Source organism: Rhinolophus sinicus, chromosome 1 (genome assembly GCF_057876585.1).
Source record: "Rhinolophus sinicus isolate RSI-liver-muscle chromosome 1, RSI-T2T, whole genome shotgun sequence".
NCBI classification, from domain to species: domain Eukaryota; kingdom Metazoa; phylum Chordata; class Mammalia; order Chiroptera; family Rhinolophidae; genus Rhinolophus; species Rhinolophus sinicus.
In genome coordinates, this window is record NC_142501.1 from 43,480,478 (window position 1) to 43,493,220 (window position 12,743).

The following is a 12,743-nucleotide window of genomic DNA, read 5'->3' on the forward strand; positions in this document are numbered from 1 at the left end:
TCTTGGGGTGGGATACTATTGCTCCTTGACTGCTGCTGCCTTTTGTGTTTCCTCATTCTCTATATTTGCCTGCGGATAATATATACAGGGTGCTTAGCATGGAGTTTTTGGATATTTCACTACATGATTCTGGTGACAGTGGTCATTACTGTTTTATCAAATCTTAAAATTCTGTCTCTGCAATGTCTGTCTTCTTCACATTATGAGGAAATGAGTGGGTTGTGAAAGGAGTGGTGGATTGAGAATCAACTAACCTAGGTTAGAATCCTAGTCTTCTGCTTATAGTTACTTGACCTTGGAAAACTCTCCTAACTTCTCCAAGCCACAGTTTCTTCATGTACAAATTTTGAGATCAGTGATACACACATACAGTATATCATATCGGTATATACATACATACATGCCTACACACATAATAGGTTTGTTAGAGAAGTCAAACGAGATAGCTAAACTTACAACATTTATAGTATTTTACAGTTTATTAAGGAAAGCCATTAGCCCTTGGCTTCCATGCTAATTTTGGGTCCTTTTTACTTTTCCTGATCCACAATAATAATTTCCAAACTTAGTTTCCCCACATCTTCCTAAAGCCATATTGTGGCAGGTTGAGTTTACTAGATCTCAGCTCTAATATCAATCCCCTGCAGGAAAACCTCCATTAGATGAAGCAAGTGTAAACCCAGTTTGACATTATTACCCCACATGACCATTTCTTTGTCATCTCCTTTTTCCCTATATATTCATTATTTGCAAACAAAACTCAGTTGTTCCCTTTTGCTGAACATGTTTCATGCCCCCACTGTCTTGGACCTGTTCTCCAAGGTCCCTCTTTCTGCACTTGCCCCCTGGTCTTCCTCACTTCTCTTCCCCCCACAGCCTGCCCTCGTCCAAATTCACGTTAAATGCTCCCTTCTCTGTGACGCCTTTCGTTTCTTGTTTGCTTTAAATGGAAGTATCATGTCTTAATACAACATTTATATCCTGCAGTGCCTTGATCATGGTATGAGTTCAATAAATATTTTAATGAGATTCACGCTTTGTTTCATATGAAAAGAACACATCTTATTTTTAAGTAATTGTTTCCCTCTCTTATGTTAACAGTATTGAAAGTGAGTGCTGTTGTCTCAATTTTGCCTTAAGAAAAGTAGCTCTATTTACAGAGTTTGGTTTCTAACGGAAAAGAATTCCATGACCTAAGGAACAATTAAAATTTTCTGTCAGATAATAAAATGCTCAGATCTTGTCATTCTTCTTTGTAGTCTTTTTTAAGTTAAAAGGAAATGACGTTTATGATAGCCTTATTGTGAAATAGTTTCTGCTGAATCCAAAGTAATTTAATACAGTTGTGCTTAGTGAAGCTCATTGAAAAAATGTGTTTTTATTTTTTTAATCTCTGGAGTGTGATTTAATAATGTGCCTCACAAACCCTTGCAGTGTCTAATTTAAGTGGCTGACAGCAATCTGGAATTTTCTTGCTTAATATTCTGCTTGATTTTCCTTTCTGTTCTTACACTAGATTGGTGGTCGTCAACCTTTAGTGAAAGAATCTGGGATATTGTTAAATGCATATTCCTGGGCCCTAGGCTCAGAGATTGTGGTTTCATAGATTGGGATGGGGCTCAAAATTTCCACTTTTAATAGCATCCCACATATACCTAATGTAGGTGATGCACAGAACACACTTTGTAGGGAAATATTGCCCTTGATGAAAGTTCCGTATTTCAGTGTGTTTTTAGACTGGCTAACCTAATTTTTAAATCTTTCTTTACAAACCTTTCTCATTACAGAAACAAAAGGTCTGTGGGAGCTTGACTTTGCAGCATCACATGCTAGAACCTGTCCAGCGGATTCCCCGATATGAGTTGCTTCTTAAGGACTACCTAAGGAAACTGCCCCCTGATTCTCCAGACTGGAACGATGCTAAAAGTAAATGCTTTCCCCTGCCTCTTTTCCATTGTGGGATAATTCAGCGGCCACGCAGTCTTGTGGTTCCAACGCAAGATAGGTCTCATAGCCACTTTAGTAAAATATTGGTGTCAGAAAATAACCTCACTGGAAATTGTTATCAGGCCCTCAACCAGGCAACCATTTTTGAGCCCAAATCACAGGTTTAGAGCAATGCAAATCACATTTCTCATGCTGGTTTCATGTTAATCATTAACTCTAAAATATAAAACTATGGTCTTAGAGACATCTGGAATAGTAATACACAATTACCTTGTCACAGAAAGAATACAACCATTCAGAATTACCAGTGCTGCTGGGTAATTAGATAGGTGGATGCATACCAAGAAAGTTAAGATGGCAGTTACTGTGTAAAAATAACCTAAGCAAAGGTTAGCTCTACCTGCTCAGAAGAGAAAATGGTGCTATTTAGTGTCGGTTAACATCTTTCCTTAGAAAACTTGACTCCTATTCTGCTGGTTGTCTTTTATTTTATTTTTTCATTAGATTAGAATGAAAGGCTTTTCTAAGGCTCAAGAGTTTCAATAATAATTTCATTTTCTTGGGTACTTTTAAAAAAATCAATTAGCCGTTAAGGGAAGAATGAAAGTTAAGAAGTAGAAATGGGATAGATTTCAACAAGTACCAACAATACTGGTGTACAATCTTAAGGCATTGCTGCTTTCCCTGATAATGTCTTGTCTTCTATTGTAAGTGAACCTTGATAAGAGACAAGGAGCACAAAACACAATCTTGGATCTTGGAGCTTGGGTCTTTTTCTGAACACAGGCTCTGATTTGAGTCTCCCACCATTCAAGTGAATCAGTGACCACAGGAACTTCTCCCCTTTCTCCTTCTCCAGTTGAAAACTTTCCTTGCTCACCTTCTTCCACTTTCTACTCTTTTGTCCTGAGTGCTTGGTCTTAGTGGCAGAGCTCGTGGTGGGATTGGAGGTGGAAATCACCACTGCTACTCAAACAGGTCTCCTGAGCAGTGGCCCCAGCCTCTTGTTTTGTCTCCCTTTACCGTGGATCCTATATGGAATGCACAGAATTGCCCATATCAGGATAGTTCTCCAAAATATCAATACAAATTCAGTTTGTCCCACACTCATCTTTGCCTTCCTCTAAGTTGCCAATGTCAAAAATGAAATGGTAACAATATGGTAGCGTATTTTATTGCTCTTTTCAGTTTCCCATTGCTACTTACACTAAACTTCTAAAGAAATAAAAGAAGCTCTTTAAGAGACCTGAAAGTAAAGGAGAAAACCACAAAAGTTCATTTCGTTCAGCAGTGGAACAAAGAAGACAGAAAATTTTGTCCAGAGGCGATAAGGTGGTTGTGATAACAGAATTAACCAGACAAGTAATTACAAGATAGTAAAGAAAGGAAGAGAGCAGCACGTGATTTAGGATTGAGAGCAATCCCTGGGGTTGAACGCGCAGGAGGCCTCAGCTTCCCCAGCTTTTCACCAGCAGTCCCAGAGTTCCTACCTTGCATGTTCCAAAGAGTTCCCATTTCCCATCTCTTGCTACCACCTGTCCCCACCACAAAACCCTCTATCCACATTGGTGTCAGAAGATTCTCTTTCACCTGACCTAGGCTAGGACTGCGAGTGTGTTTTCCCAAAGAAAGTGGGTTATGCTTGGTAGTTAATTTGCTCATAAAATGAATAAAATAATACTGTTGAAATGTTATAGAAATTTGAGTTGGAGGACTTAGGTTCAAATGTGGCTCTTTAATATCATAGTTGTGTGACCTTAGCCAAGTCACATCACTCCATTTCTTTCATCTGCCAAATGGGACTAATAGAATTTCCATTCAATGTTGTATAAGAGTTCATTGACATAATATATATGAAAGCACCTGGCAAAGTGCCTGGTATGAAGCTGGTGTACATGGTGTCTGTTGATTTGGGATTACATGTATGGATTACATGTACCTATGAGCCTAATCATTGTATATGATTTATGAGAAAATATCCTTTAAGTTCCAAGTGATCTGCTTATAAATGAACTTTTGAAAGGACCCAGTTTGTAAATGGAAATTGCCCCTGCTTTTATTTTGTATCTTTGGTCTCAGGTTTCTTCTTTTCCTTCTTCTTTTTTCCAGATTTCTTCTTATTATCAGGTATAGTGTGTGTCAGTTATCTAGTAGCATAGTATGGACAACATATATTTATTTTCTTTTCTTTTGTCCCCATTTAGAATCACTTGAAATTATATCTACAGCAGCAAGCCATTCTAATAGTGCAATAAGAAAAATGGTAAGTGGTTTTTCAGAGGAGACAGGAGTCTTCTATAGTTAGATAATTGTCAACAATGTAGACTAATATTATTTACAGATTTCAATCAAAATGAATTGGTACAGATGAACAAAAAAGATTGTTTACAAAATAGTTAGTGTTACCTATAATAATATTTTCTTCCAGGTTTTAATTTCCTCATAACTGATACATTTTATACCTAAATTTATGTTTAGTTCCAGTTACTTCTGAACTATTTGTGTTCTCCCTGAGGTTGTTATATTATTAAAGCTACTAAGGTGAAACCTCCTTATATTTGACCTTGCTGTTTTTTGTTTTTCTTTTCTTAGGATAACCTAAAGAAACTCTTAGAGATTTATGAAATGTTAGGAGAAGAAGAAGACATTGTAAATCCTTCAAATGAACTAATAAAAGAAGGACAGATCCTCAAACTAGCTGCTCGGAACACATCAGCACAAGAACGCTACCTTTTCTTAGTGAGTATTGTAGTGTGGGTAAATCACGTAAGAATAATTCTTAAACATTGTTACATACATCTTGGGCAAGTAGGGTGCTTGCTTGCTCACCAAAGCAATTATAGCTAAGCTGGCACAGTCACCACTGTCAGGATTCCACATAAGGAAATGTCCTCAGTACCTGAAACTTGTTCTTTCAAGGACACAAATCTTGTTTGGAAGTATTTTCTTTAATTTTCCTCGGTAATTATCCTATGTAATTTACTTCAGTAACACATACTGAAGACAGTTTAACCTTTCCATAATGATCATAGCTATCAGTGTGTTTGTGGGGTATGATATGCTTTCTGGAATTCTCTTTTTCTTGTTTCAGATTTTCTCTTTCCTTTCATTGTTGTAGGCTAAAGCGTACCATTTCCTGGATATTTTGTTGGCATACTATTTCCTGACAACAGTTCTCTTCCTAATCCTCTCTAAGCACTGCTTTTAATCTTTCTAGTGTAAAGAAATATATAAGCAAGTTTGGAAAACTTGTGCCTGAAATATCTTATGAAAAGTACATGAATTTAGGGTGGCCGGTTAGCTCATTTGGTTAGAGCATGATGCTCGTAACACCAAGGTTGCCGGTTTGATCCCCGCATGGGCCAGTGTGAGCTGCACCCTCCACAACTAGATTGAAACAACTACTTGACTTGAAGCTGATGGGTCCTGGAAAAACACACTCAAAAATAAACTTAAAAGTTAAAAAAACAAAACAAAATGCATGAGTTTGCTACATAGTCCTTTTCACTGCAGTCAGTGCCTGCCCTGTCCCTTCCTTCACTTCCTGGAAATGACAATTAGTCTGGGGCTTATCTCAAATGTAAGAGCTCTTCTTCGGGTAGCCAGGCTATTTATTTTTAGTCACTGGTAATTCCATCTCCTTTTTATATCTAATGATATGATGATGATTATAGTAATAGCTAACATTGAGTAACAATAAGCTAACATTGAGTAATAGCTCAGTAAATGTAAGCTATTATTATGATTGTTATAGGCAAAGAAACAGAGACATTGGTAAGGAGGTTGCCCAGTGACTGGCACACATTTCAGTCTCAGGATGTTACTCACATCTGACATTTCTGCTGCAAAGCAATCATCTCACCACCGTAATATGAGTTGTCATTGGGGGAATTCGAGGTGTCTGTTGTCTGGAAGGAAAATTTATAAGATCAAATTGTCACGCAGAGGGTTATTCTCATTTTTAAAAAAAGAACATATGGTCACCATTTGACCCAGCAGTTCTACTCCAAGTTTGTATAACTCGAGAAAAGTGAAAACATGTGGCTACACAAAACTTGTACATGAATGTTCATAAGAAAATTATTCATAATAACCAGAAAGTGGAAACAACTTAAATGTTCATCAACTGATCAATGGGTAAGGAAAATGTGGTATATTCGTGCAATGTACTATTATATGGCAATAAAAAGGACTAAAATACTGATACATGATACATGGATGAACTGAAAACACTGTGTCAAGCTGTTCGCAAAAGGCCACACACATATGATTCCATTTATATGAAATGGCCAGAATAGGCAAATGTATAAAGATGGATGTAAGGAGTGATTGCCTAGGGCTGGTGGAGAGGAGGAAATGGGCGCAGGGTTTCCATTTGGAGTGATGGAATGTTCTAGAACTAGATGGTAGTGATCATTGCACAATTTACAACTATATGAAAAACCATGAATCAAACATTTTTAAAGGGTAAATTTTATGGTATATCAATTATATCTCAGTAACATTTAAAAATGTATAGATATTATCCAAATTAACTATAAAAATCTGCATTTGAGCTCAACAGAAGTACTTCACCTTTCCGAGGTTATGAAGTGAACGAAATATAAATCAGGGACACTCAATGTCCTGTCATAGTTCAGAGGTCTACTTATTTTGAAATGTAGGTTTTGTTTTTCAGGTGTGGTGAAGCTACCATATAGGAGACAATTGCCATTGCAAAGATAGTTATACTCACAGATTCCCAAAAGAGGGGACATGCCAAACCATGGGGTGGGGGTGGGGGGGGGGAGCACTACATGATAAAGCACCAGAGTCACGAGGCAGAGGGAAAGCTTGAGTAGAGCCTTATTGTAGTATTGTAGTTTCTGAAAAAGGAAAAGGCAGGGCAGGAGAAATAGGTTTAGGATTACCTCATGTAAATAACTATCAGACTCTGGGAATTAGGGTCTATTGTCTGGGACCTGGCCCTAGGGTGATTAGGGCAGAGGAATGCTGACTCAGAGTGAGAGCCTGATGAAAGAGGAGCCTGGGGGGTGTGGGCTCTGGATTGGTTGGTTTCCATATGAAAGGTGTGTTTGCAGGTTTCATTTGCTGTCTCTAGGAATCGAGAGGGACAGTTCCTCCAGTGTCAGCAAGGCCATGAAGCATCAAAAATGCAGATTAAACAGACGTGCTTAATACACTATTCTGGGCAAAATGCCTGGGAATCAGTGTCTTCCCTTTGTCTTTACCCTGCCTTTAGGTGCTTAGTCTTTTCCCCTCTTCCACATTAGTGTTACAGTTTCTATAGTTTTAACTCTCTCTAACCAGTTGCCTTAGTTTAATTTTCACATTTGAGAATTCTGGAAATAGTTTTAGGTTGAATACCTTGACGTAGAGCCAAATTAAGCAGCTTTTTGGAGGACAGATGGCAAAGAGCCTTGGGGGAAATACAGTAATAGTAACTTTGAGGCAAGGACCCATCTTGTTCCCGTTATTATAAGCTATCAAACATATCGTGCCATTGCCTCCTGGGAGAATGGAGTCATACAGCAAGAATTGTAGGAAAGCCACATTCATCATTTGAAGACCATCTTAGAAGCATTCCCTGCAGTGTTCATGCTTTAATCCTCCCCCTCTAGTACTATACTTGTCACAGAGTCTCTTCTCTCACCAGCACATTATTCCCATAGAGCCTCTTGGGGTGTTTTTTTTATATATAGAAACTTCAGAGGTCCCATTTTTATTCTCTTTTCTCTCTAGAAAGAAAAAGAGGGCTACTTTTCTATTTCCTACTCTGGGATGTTACATTTGTCTGGAAAATCTAATTATATTTAGAATCTGATTTTGGCTTTTTCTAAAACAAACTTGAATGAAACAGTCACTGGTGAGACATGAAATTGAATTATTGCCATCAAATAAATATATTTTAAGAGACTTGAAAGAAATAGTTAAATAACACTGGAGATCAAGGAGGGGGACCCTTCCAGTACTTTTTAATACAGTTGAGACTGGCTTCTAGCTTTTGACACAGCTTAGCATTTCTAGACTTGCCTTTCCAGCCAGAGATTGCCTGTCAATAACTACTTCTGCACAGTGGGCATGTGATAAAAAGGAACGTCCTGCACTGAAAGGAAAAGTTGATCTACTTGGTGCTATAGTTGCTGTAACTTCCTTTTTCAGTGCCAGTGGAAATCCAGAGAGAAGGTGGCGGTGGCTTTACCTCAGGAGCAAGGTCACAGAGGGAACAGGCCTAGCTAGCTACCTAATTCCTTTACACATATGGTCTCTTCTACTTTGTAAGCAATATTTTATATTCTTTAAGAGGTCTCACCTTCGAGCAAGGTCACAGAGGGAACAGGCCTAGCTAGCTACCTAATTCCTTTACACATATGGTCTCTTCTACTTTGTAAGCAATATTTTATATTCTTTAAGAGGTCTCACCTGCACCTCTTGGAAGAAGAAAAAGGGTACTTACTGATTAGCATTGAATTGTGATCTGAGTTATAAAAGGCTAACATATAGTTAGTGACAATTTGGAATGTGAAGTCCCACTTAGGACGACAATAGTAGGGGGAATGTAATACTGAAAGCATGAAAGGGAAAGAGAAACATACCATTCCTTATAAGATGGTCTGGCATCTTATCTGACCTCCATAACTCCACAAAGCAAATGCATAAGAACTTCCACTTTCGTGGACTTGTGTTTCTATAAAATAACAAAACTTTGCTGAACTTTATAAAGTGAACTTGAGTACAAGTATCGGACAACTTGGAAATTTTATGCCATAACATTACATTTGTCACTCAGTTTGCAGAAAATGTGGTGGTTGTTGCTATCTTGAAAGTGTGAGTCCTGTCCATTTTGATGGTGGCTCTGCAGGTCCTGCTGTACCCGTCACGGCCTTCACCAAATGGCCTCCTGAGAAGGCCTTGATAGAAGAAAGAAATGGTAACATGAGCAAGTAACAGATTAGCTGTTGCCTTAATCAGGCTGGGACGGTGATGAGAACCTCTCAGATTATTTTCAATGAGGCTCTGATCGCCATAGTTAGACTACAGAGGACAGTTAGGAATAAGGCATAGGTCATTAGTGTTCTCTTCCAGAAGTGTAGATGCAAAATGTGGTACTGAGATATATCTGATAAAAATGTATTTTGTGTCCCTTAATTATCCAGTTGTGGAAATGAAATTTAATGACACTGGTTACAGGAAGTTGCAAAATATATGAGGAACAACTGGTGAGAAATTGGCTTTCTGAATGAGTACGAGAGATGGTGTCACATAGACATGTTGACATGTGTTAAATATCCATCAACATTTCTTATCTTTATGGCTGTGTGGAGCCAGACAGAGGGCCTGGCAGAACAGAACATCTTTCCTTATTTAATCCTGTCAACAACCTGTGACTTTTACAGATAATAATCCTGAGACATTAGAGGTCACATCGCACACAAGGGTTTAAGGCCCTGGTTGCTCTTGTCTTAGAAAAATATATGTAACTCTAGAAATAGCGCAAGAAACAAATATGAAGTAGGAAGATAGGTATGGCCCTTCTTTAGGAGTCTGCCTACAAATTAACCTAGATACAGAGGGTGCCAAAAAAATGTATACACATTTTAAGAAAGGGAAAAGCTGTAATAAAATTGTAATAATATATACCGATAACAAAAGATGAATACAAGTCATGTGTATACATTTTTTTGGCACCCCCGGTATTTAGACTTTCATCCCTTTCCATGTTTTGATAGATTCAGTGTGAATTCCATGCCCTCCCGAAATCATTGCTTGAGCCTGACTAGCAGGTCCTGTTCATTGTTGACTAGAAATGAGGCACAATACATAATTGGATTCAGTTGGAAAATAAAGCTTTTCATTTTTAAAAGTAGATCGTATAAAGATCTTTAAAGACTCTTTGCTAAAATAGGTGACTTTTCTGTTAATTCATACATGATGAATTATTAAGCAAGATATGGGCCAATATAAAACAGTGACTTAGTTATTTACATAAAGTTAATGTCCTAACCCGACATGTTCTAATGAAATTGAAATTAATAATTTTAGCTGTTTTTAACGTAACATTAAACACACTGATAAAAATAATAGCTAAATATTGCTCTAGCAGCTATTATAGAATTATTCTCGAAGACACAACAATTAGAAATTTTGCTGTCTGAGGACTTCAACTTATATGGTTGAGAATAGCTTGAGAACTTCAGTTGATTCTTAATAAACTTGCTGAATTCAAGTGAACTAACTTTTTTTTTTTGACCCCGTCCCTCCTCCCCCCCGGTTTTTTTTAAGCCATTGTTTCTCAGTCTAGTTGTAGGACAGAGCTCCTTGGCTGGTATTATGAGCCTTGCGTTTCACCCCCTTTCCCCCCGCCAGGCAGTCGGTCACTGGTCGCTGGTCATTGGTCAGCAGCTCAGGGCAGCTCTTGCTGCCAGCCACTCATGGCTGCTGGCCACTCACTATTGCCAGCCAGCGTGGCCACTGGCTGCTCACAGTAGCACACGTCAGCACACAGCAGCCCATGGCAGTACCCAGCAGCGCACATAGCAGCTCACACCGACCTCCAGCTGCTCACAGCAGCTCAGCTCCAGGGGGAGCCATTGTTCACAATCTTAGCTGTAGAGAGCACAGCTCACTGGCCCATGTGGGAATCGAACCGACGGCCTTCGGCATTAGGGAGCACGGCACTGCAATTGCCTGAGCCGCCGGGCCGGCCTAATTTTTTTAATAGTACAAAATGATTGGTTTACTTAAATTCAATAAAACATTTATGGATCAACGAAGGGAAGTATACGCGATAAATTCTAAAATATGATAATTTTGATATAAGTGTAAAATCTCAATATAGTATTTAAATAATTTTGCTCACATAGACAGTAATGTAGTCCTTGGAAATTCCTTGGAATATTGTCTAAGGCTACTTTCAATGTTCTTCACTTTTCTCTCTCTCCTTTGTTTTCTTGTTTATTCATATGTGTTTTGCTTCCCTGCAGTTCAACAACATGTTGCTATACTGTGTGCCAAGATTCAGCTTGGTGGGCTCTAAATTCACAGTTCGAACCAGGGTTGGCATTGATGGAATGCAAATTATAGAGACTCACAATGAGGAATATCCACACACTTTCCAGGTATCTGGGAAAGAGAGAACACTAGAACTTCAAGCCAGGTAAGAGAACCATTTCTATCACACAGTTTTCCAAAAGCATCAGAATGAATCATAGGATAGAATAATTCTGAGGATCTTTCCCAAGTGAATGCTACAGACCTCTGGGAATCTGGTTGGACATAAGTGGAAAGATGTAAGCTCTTGAAAAGCAGGAATTGTGTTTTCCCTTGTGATTCCTCCATAGTGCCTAGGATAGTGGTTTTCAAGTAAGCATTCAGTAAATTATATTTGCTCTTCAGATTTACAAGGTGCTCAGAGAATGAAGTTGTTAGATTCAAGCCAGAGTTTTGAATCTTGTAGGAAAAGGTTCTCCCCTACACCTTTTTCCCTCCATCATTCCTTTTTTCCACAAATGTTTATTGATGCTTATTATTCCATGCTAAAAGTTGAAGCTTTAACTATCAGTTCTTCAGAGGCTCTGCATTCATGGGACTTAATGGCACTTTGATGGAGAGAATATTTGGAGGAAGCAGGGTGGAAAAGGTAATGATTCTTCTGCCACAGTTGGAGGATACATGGAGGAGGCCATTTGGGGCTCTAGTGGCCTTTAGCAACCAGGACTTCTGGAAAGGGTGTCCCCTCTTATATGCTTTATTGAGTGGGAGAGAAAGAATTGGAATCCTAACATCCTGTCTGCTAGCATAACCATGTTTGGGAAAAAAACATGAGAACCATTGTGGTAGAGTACAGCTACCTCATGCATGAACCACTGGGAGACAGAGTGCTGTCAGGTTTTAAAATAATTGCTTTTGAAGACTATCACTCATTTATCCTCATAAAGACCTAGCATGGCGAAAATGGGGATACTCCAAAAAGTCACAGATCAGAGGGTAAAGTACCAATCCCAGCTCGACAGTTCCAATACCCTAGAATCCATGGAAAGTCAGAGAGCTCGTGTCTTCCTTTGCACCAATAGCATGTGGTTCTGGCTGCTCAGGTGAATTCATCCTGGATATTTACGCTTAGTAACTACCTAAAAGCTTAAACTTCAGACTTTCAAAAGAATAAATCAGTTTAGCAGGAATCTATGCCCTGGAGTCAGGGAATTGGTGAAATTACAGTTGTGGAAGATGGGGTAGGCTGGGAAGGTTTGAAGAAATAGCCACCCAGTTATTTGATTTCCCACTGAAAATATGTACTGAGCCTGGCATTACTGAGGGAGCAACCAGGGGATTACTCTAAAAGTTAAAAAGTGGCATTTCAAGCATGAGTTAAAATGGTGGAGGGCTTGGCTTTGAATACCATGGTTTTTCTACCTTATCATGATGGGGTTTGGGCCCCAGTCATCAAACCCCAGAGAAGAATGTATGATGTTGACTGAGTGATTGGACCTGGCCACAAGGCCTCACCAATAGTTCTGATCACCATAGAAGTCTTCATGGCAGAAGAACAAAGGTGCTGCTGGCTCTAAAATATCAGCATACTTCCAAATCTGCAAATCCAAGAGGTGTGTCTAAATAGCAGAAGAAAGATTATCAAGGTTTCTTGGGTTGCCTAAATGGGGACTCTGGTCCTCCATTAACAGGTTGGGCTGTTTTCTTTTTAGGAAAGGGCTAATTCATGAGGAATTTTCTTAAATATAGGTAGTTACCACTTTGTAGAGTTCCAATATGCAATATTGGATATATTCCAATTAGTA

General features: G+C 38.8%; 1 protein-coding gene across 5 annotated transcripts in view; it reads left to right on the forward strand.

The window, feature by feature from the left end:
* The window catches only part of FGD4 (FYVE, RhoGEF and PH domain containing 4), a 183,534-nt gene that overhangs the window by 160,320 nt on the left and 10,471 nt on the right, over window positions 1–12,743 (forward strand). For all 5 annotated transcript variants that reach the window (XM_019736660.3, XM_074325842.2, XM_019736677.3 and 2 more), the window contains exons 8-11: window positions 1,788–1,926; window positions 4,152–4,210; window positions 4,540–4,686; window positions 10,932–11,104. In XM_019736660.3, coding sequence (XP_019592219.3) covers window positions 1,788–1,926; window positions 4,152–4,210; window positions 4,540–4,686; window positions 10,932–11,104 — 518 coding nt within the window. The remainder of the gene's footprint in view (window positions 1–1,787; window positions 1,927–4,151; window positions 4,211–4,539; window positions 4,687–10,931; window positions 11,105–12,743) is intronic.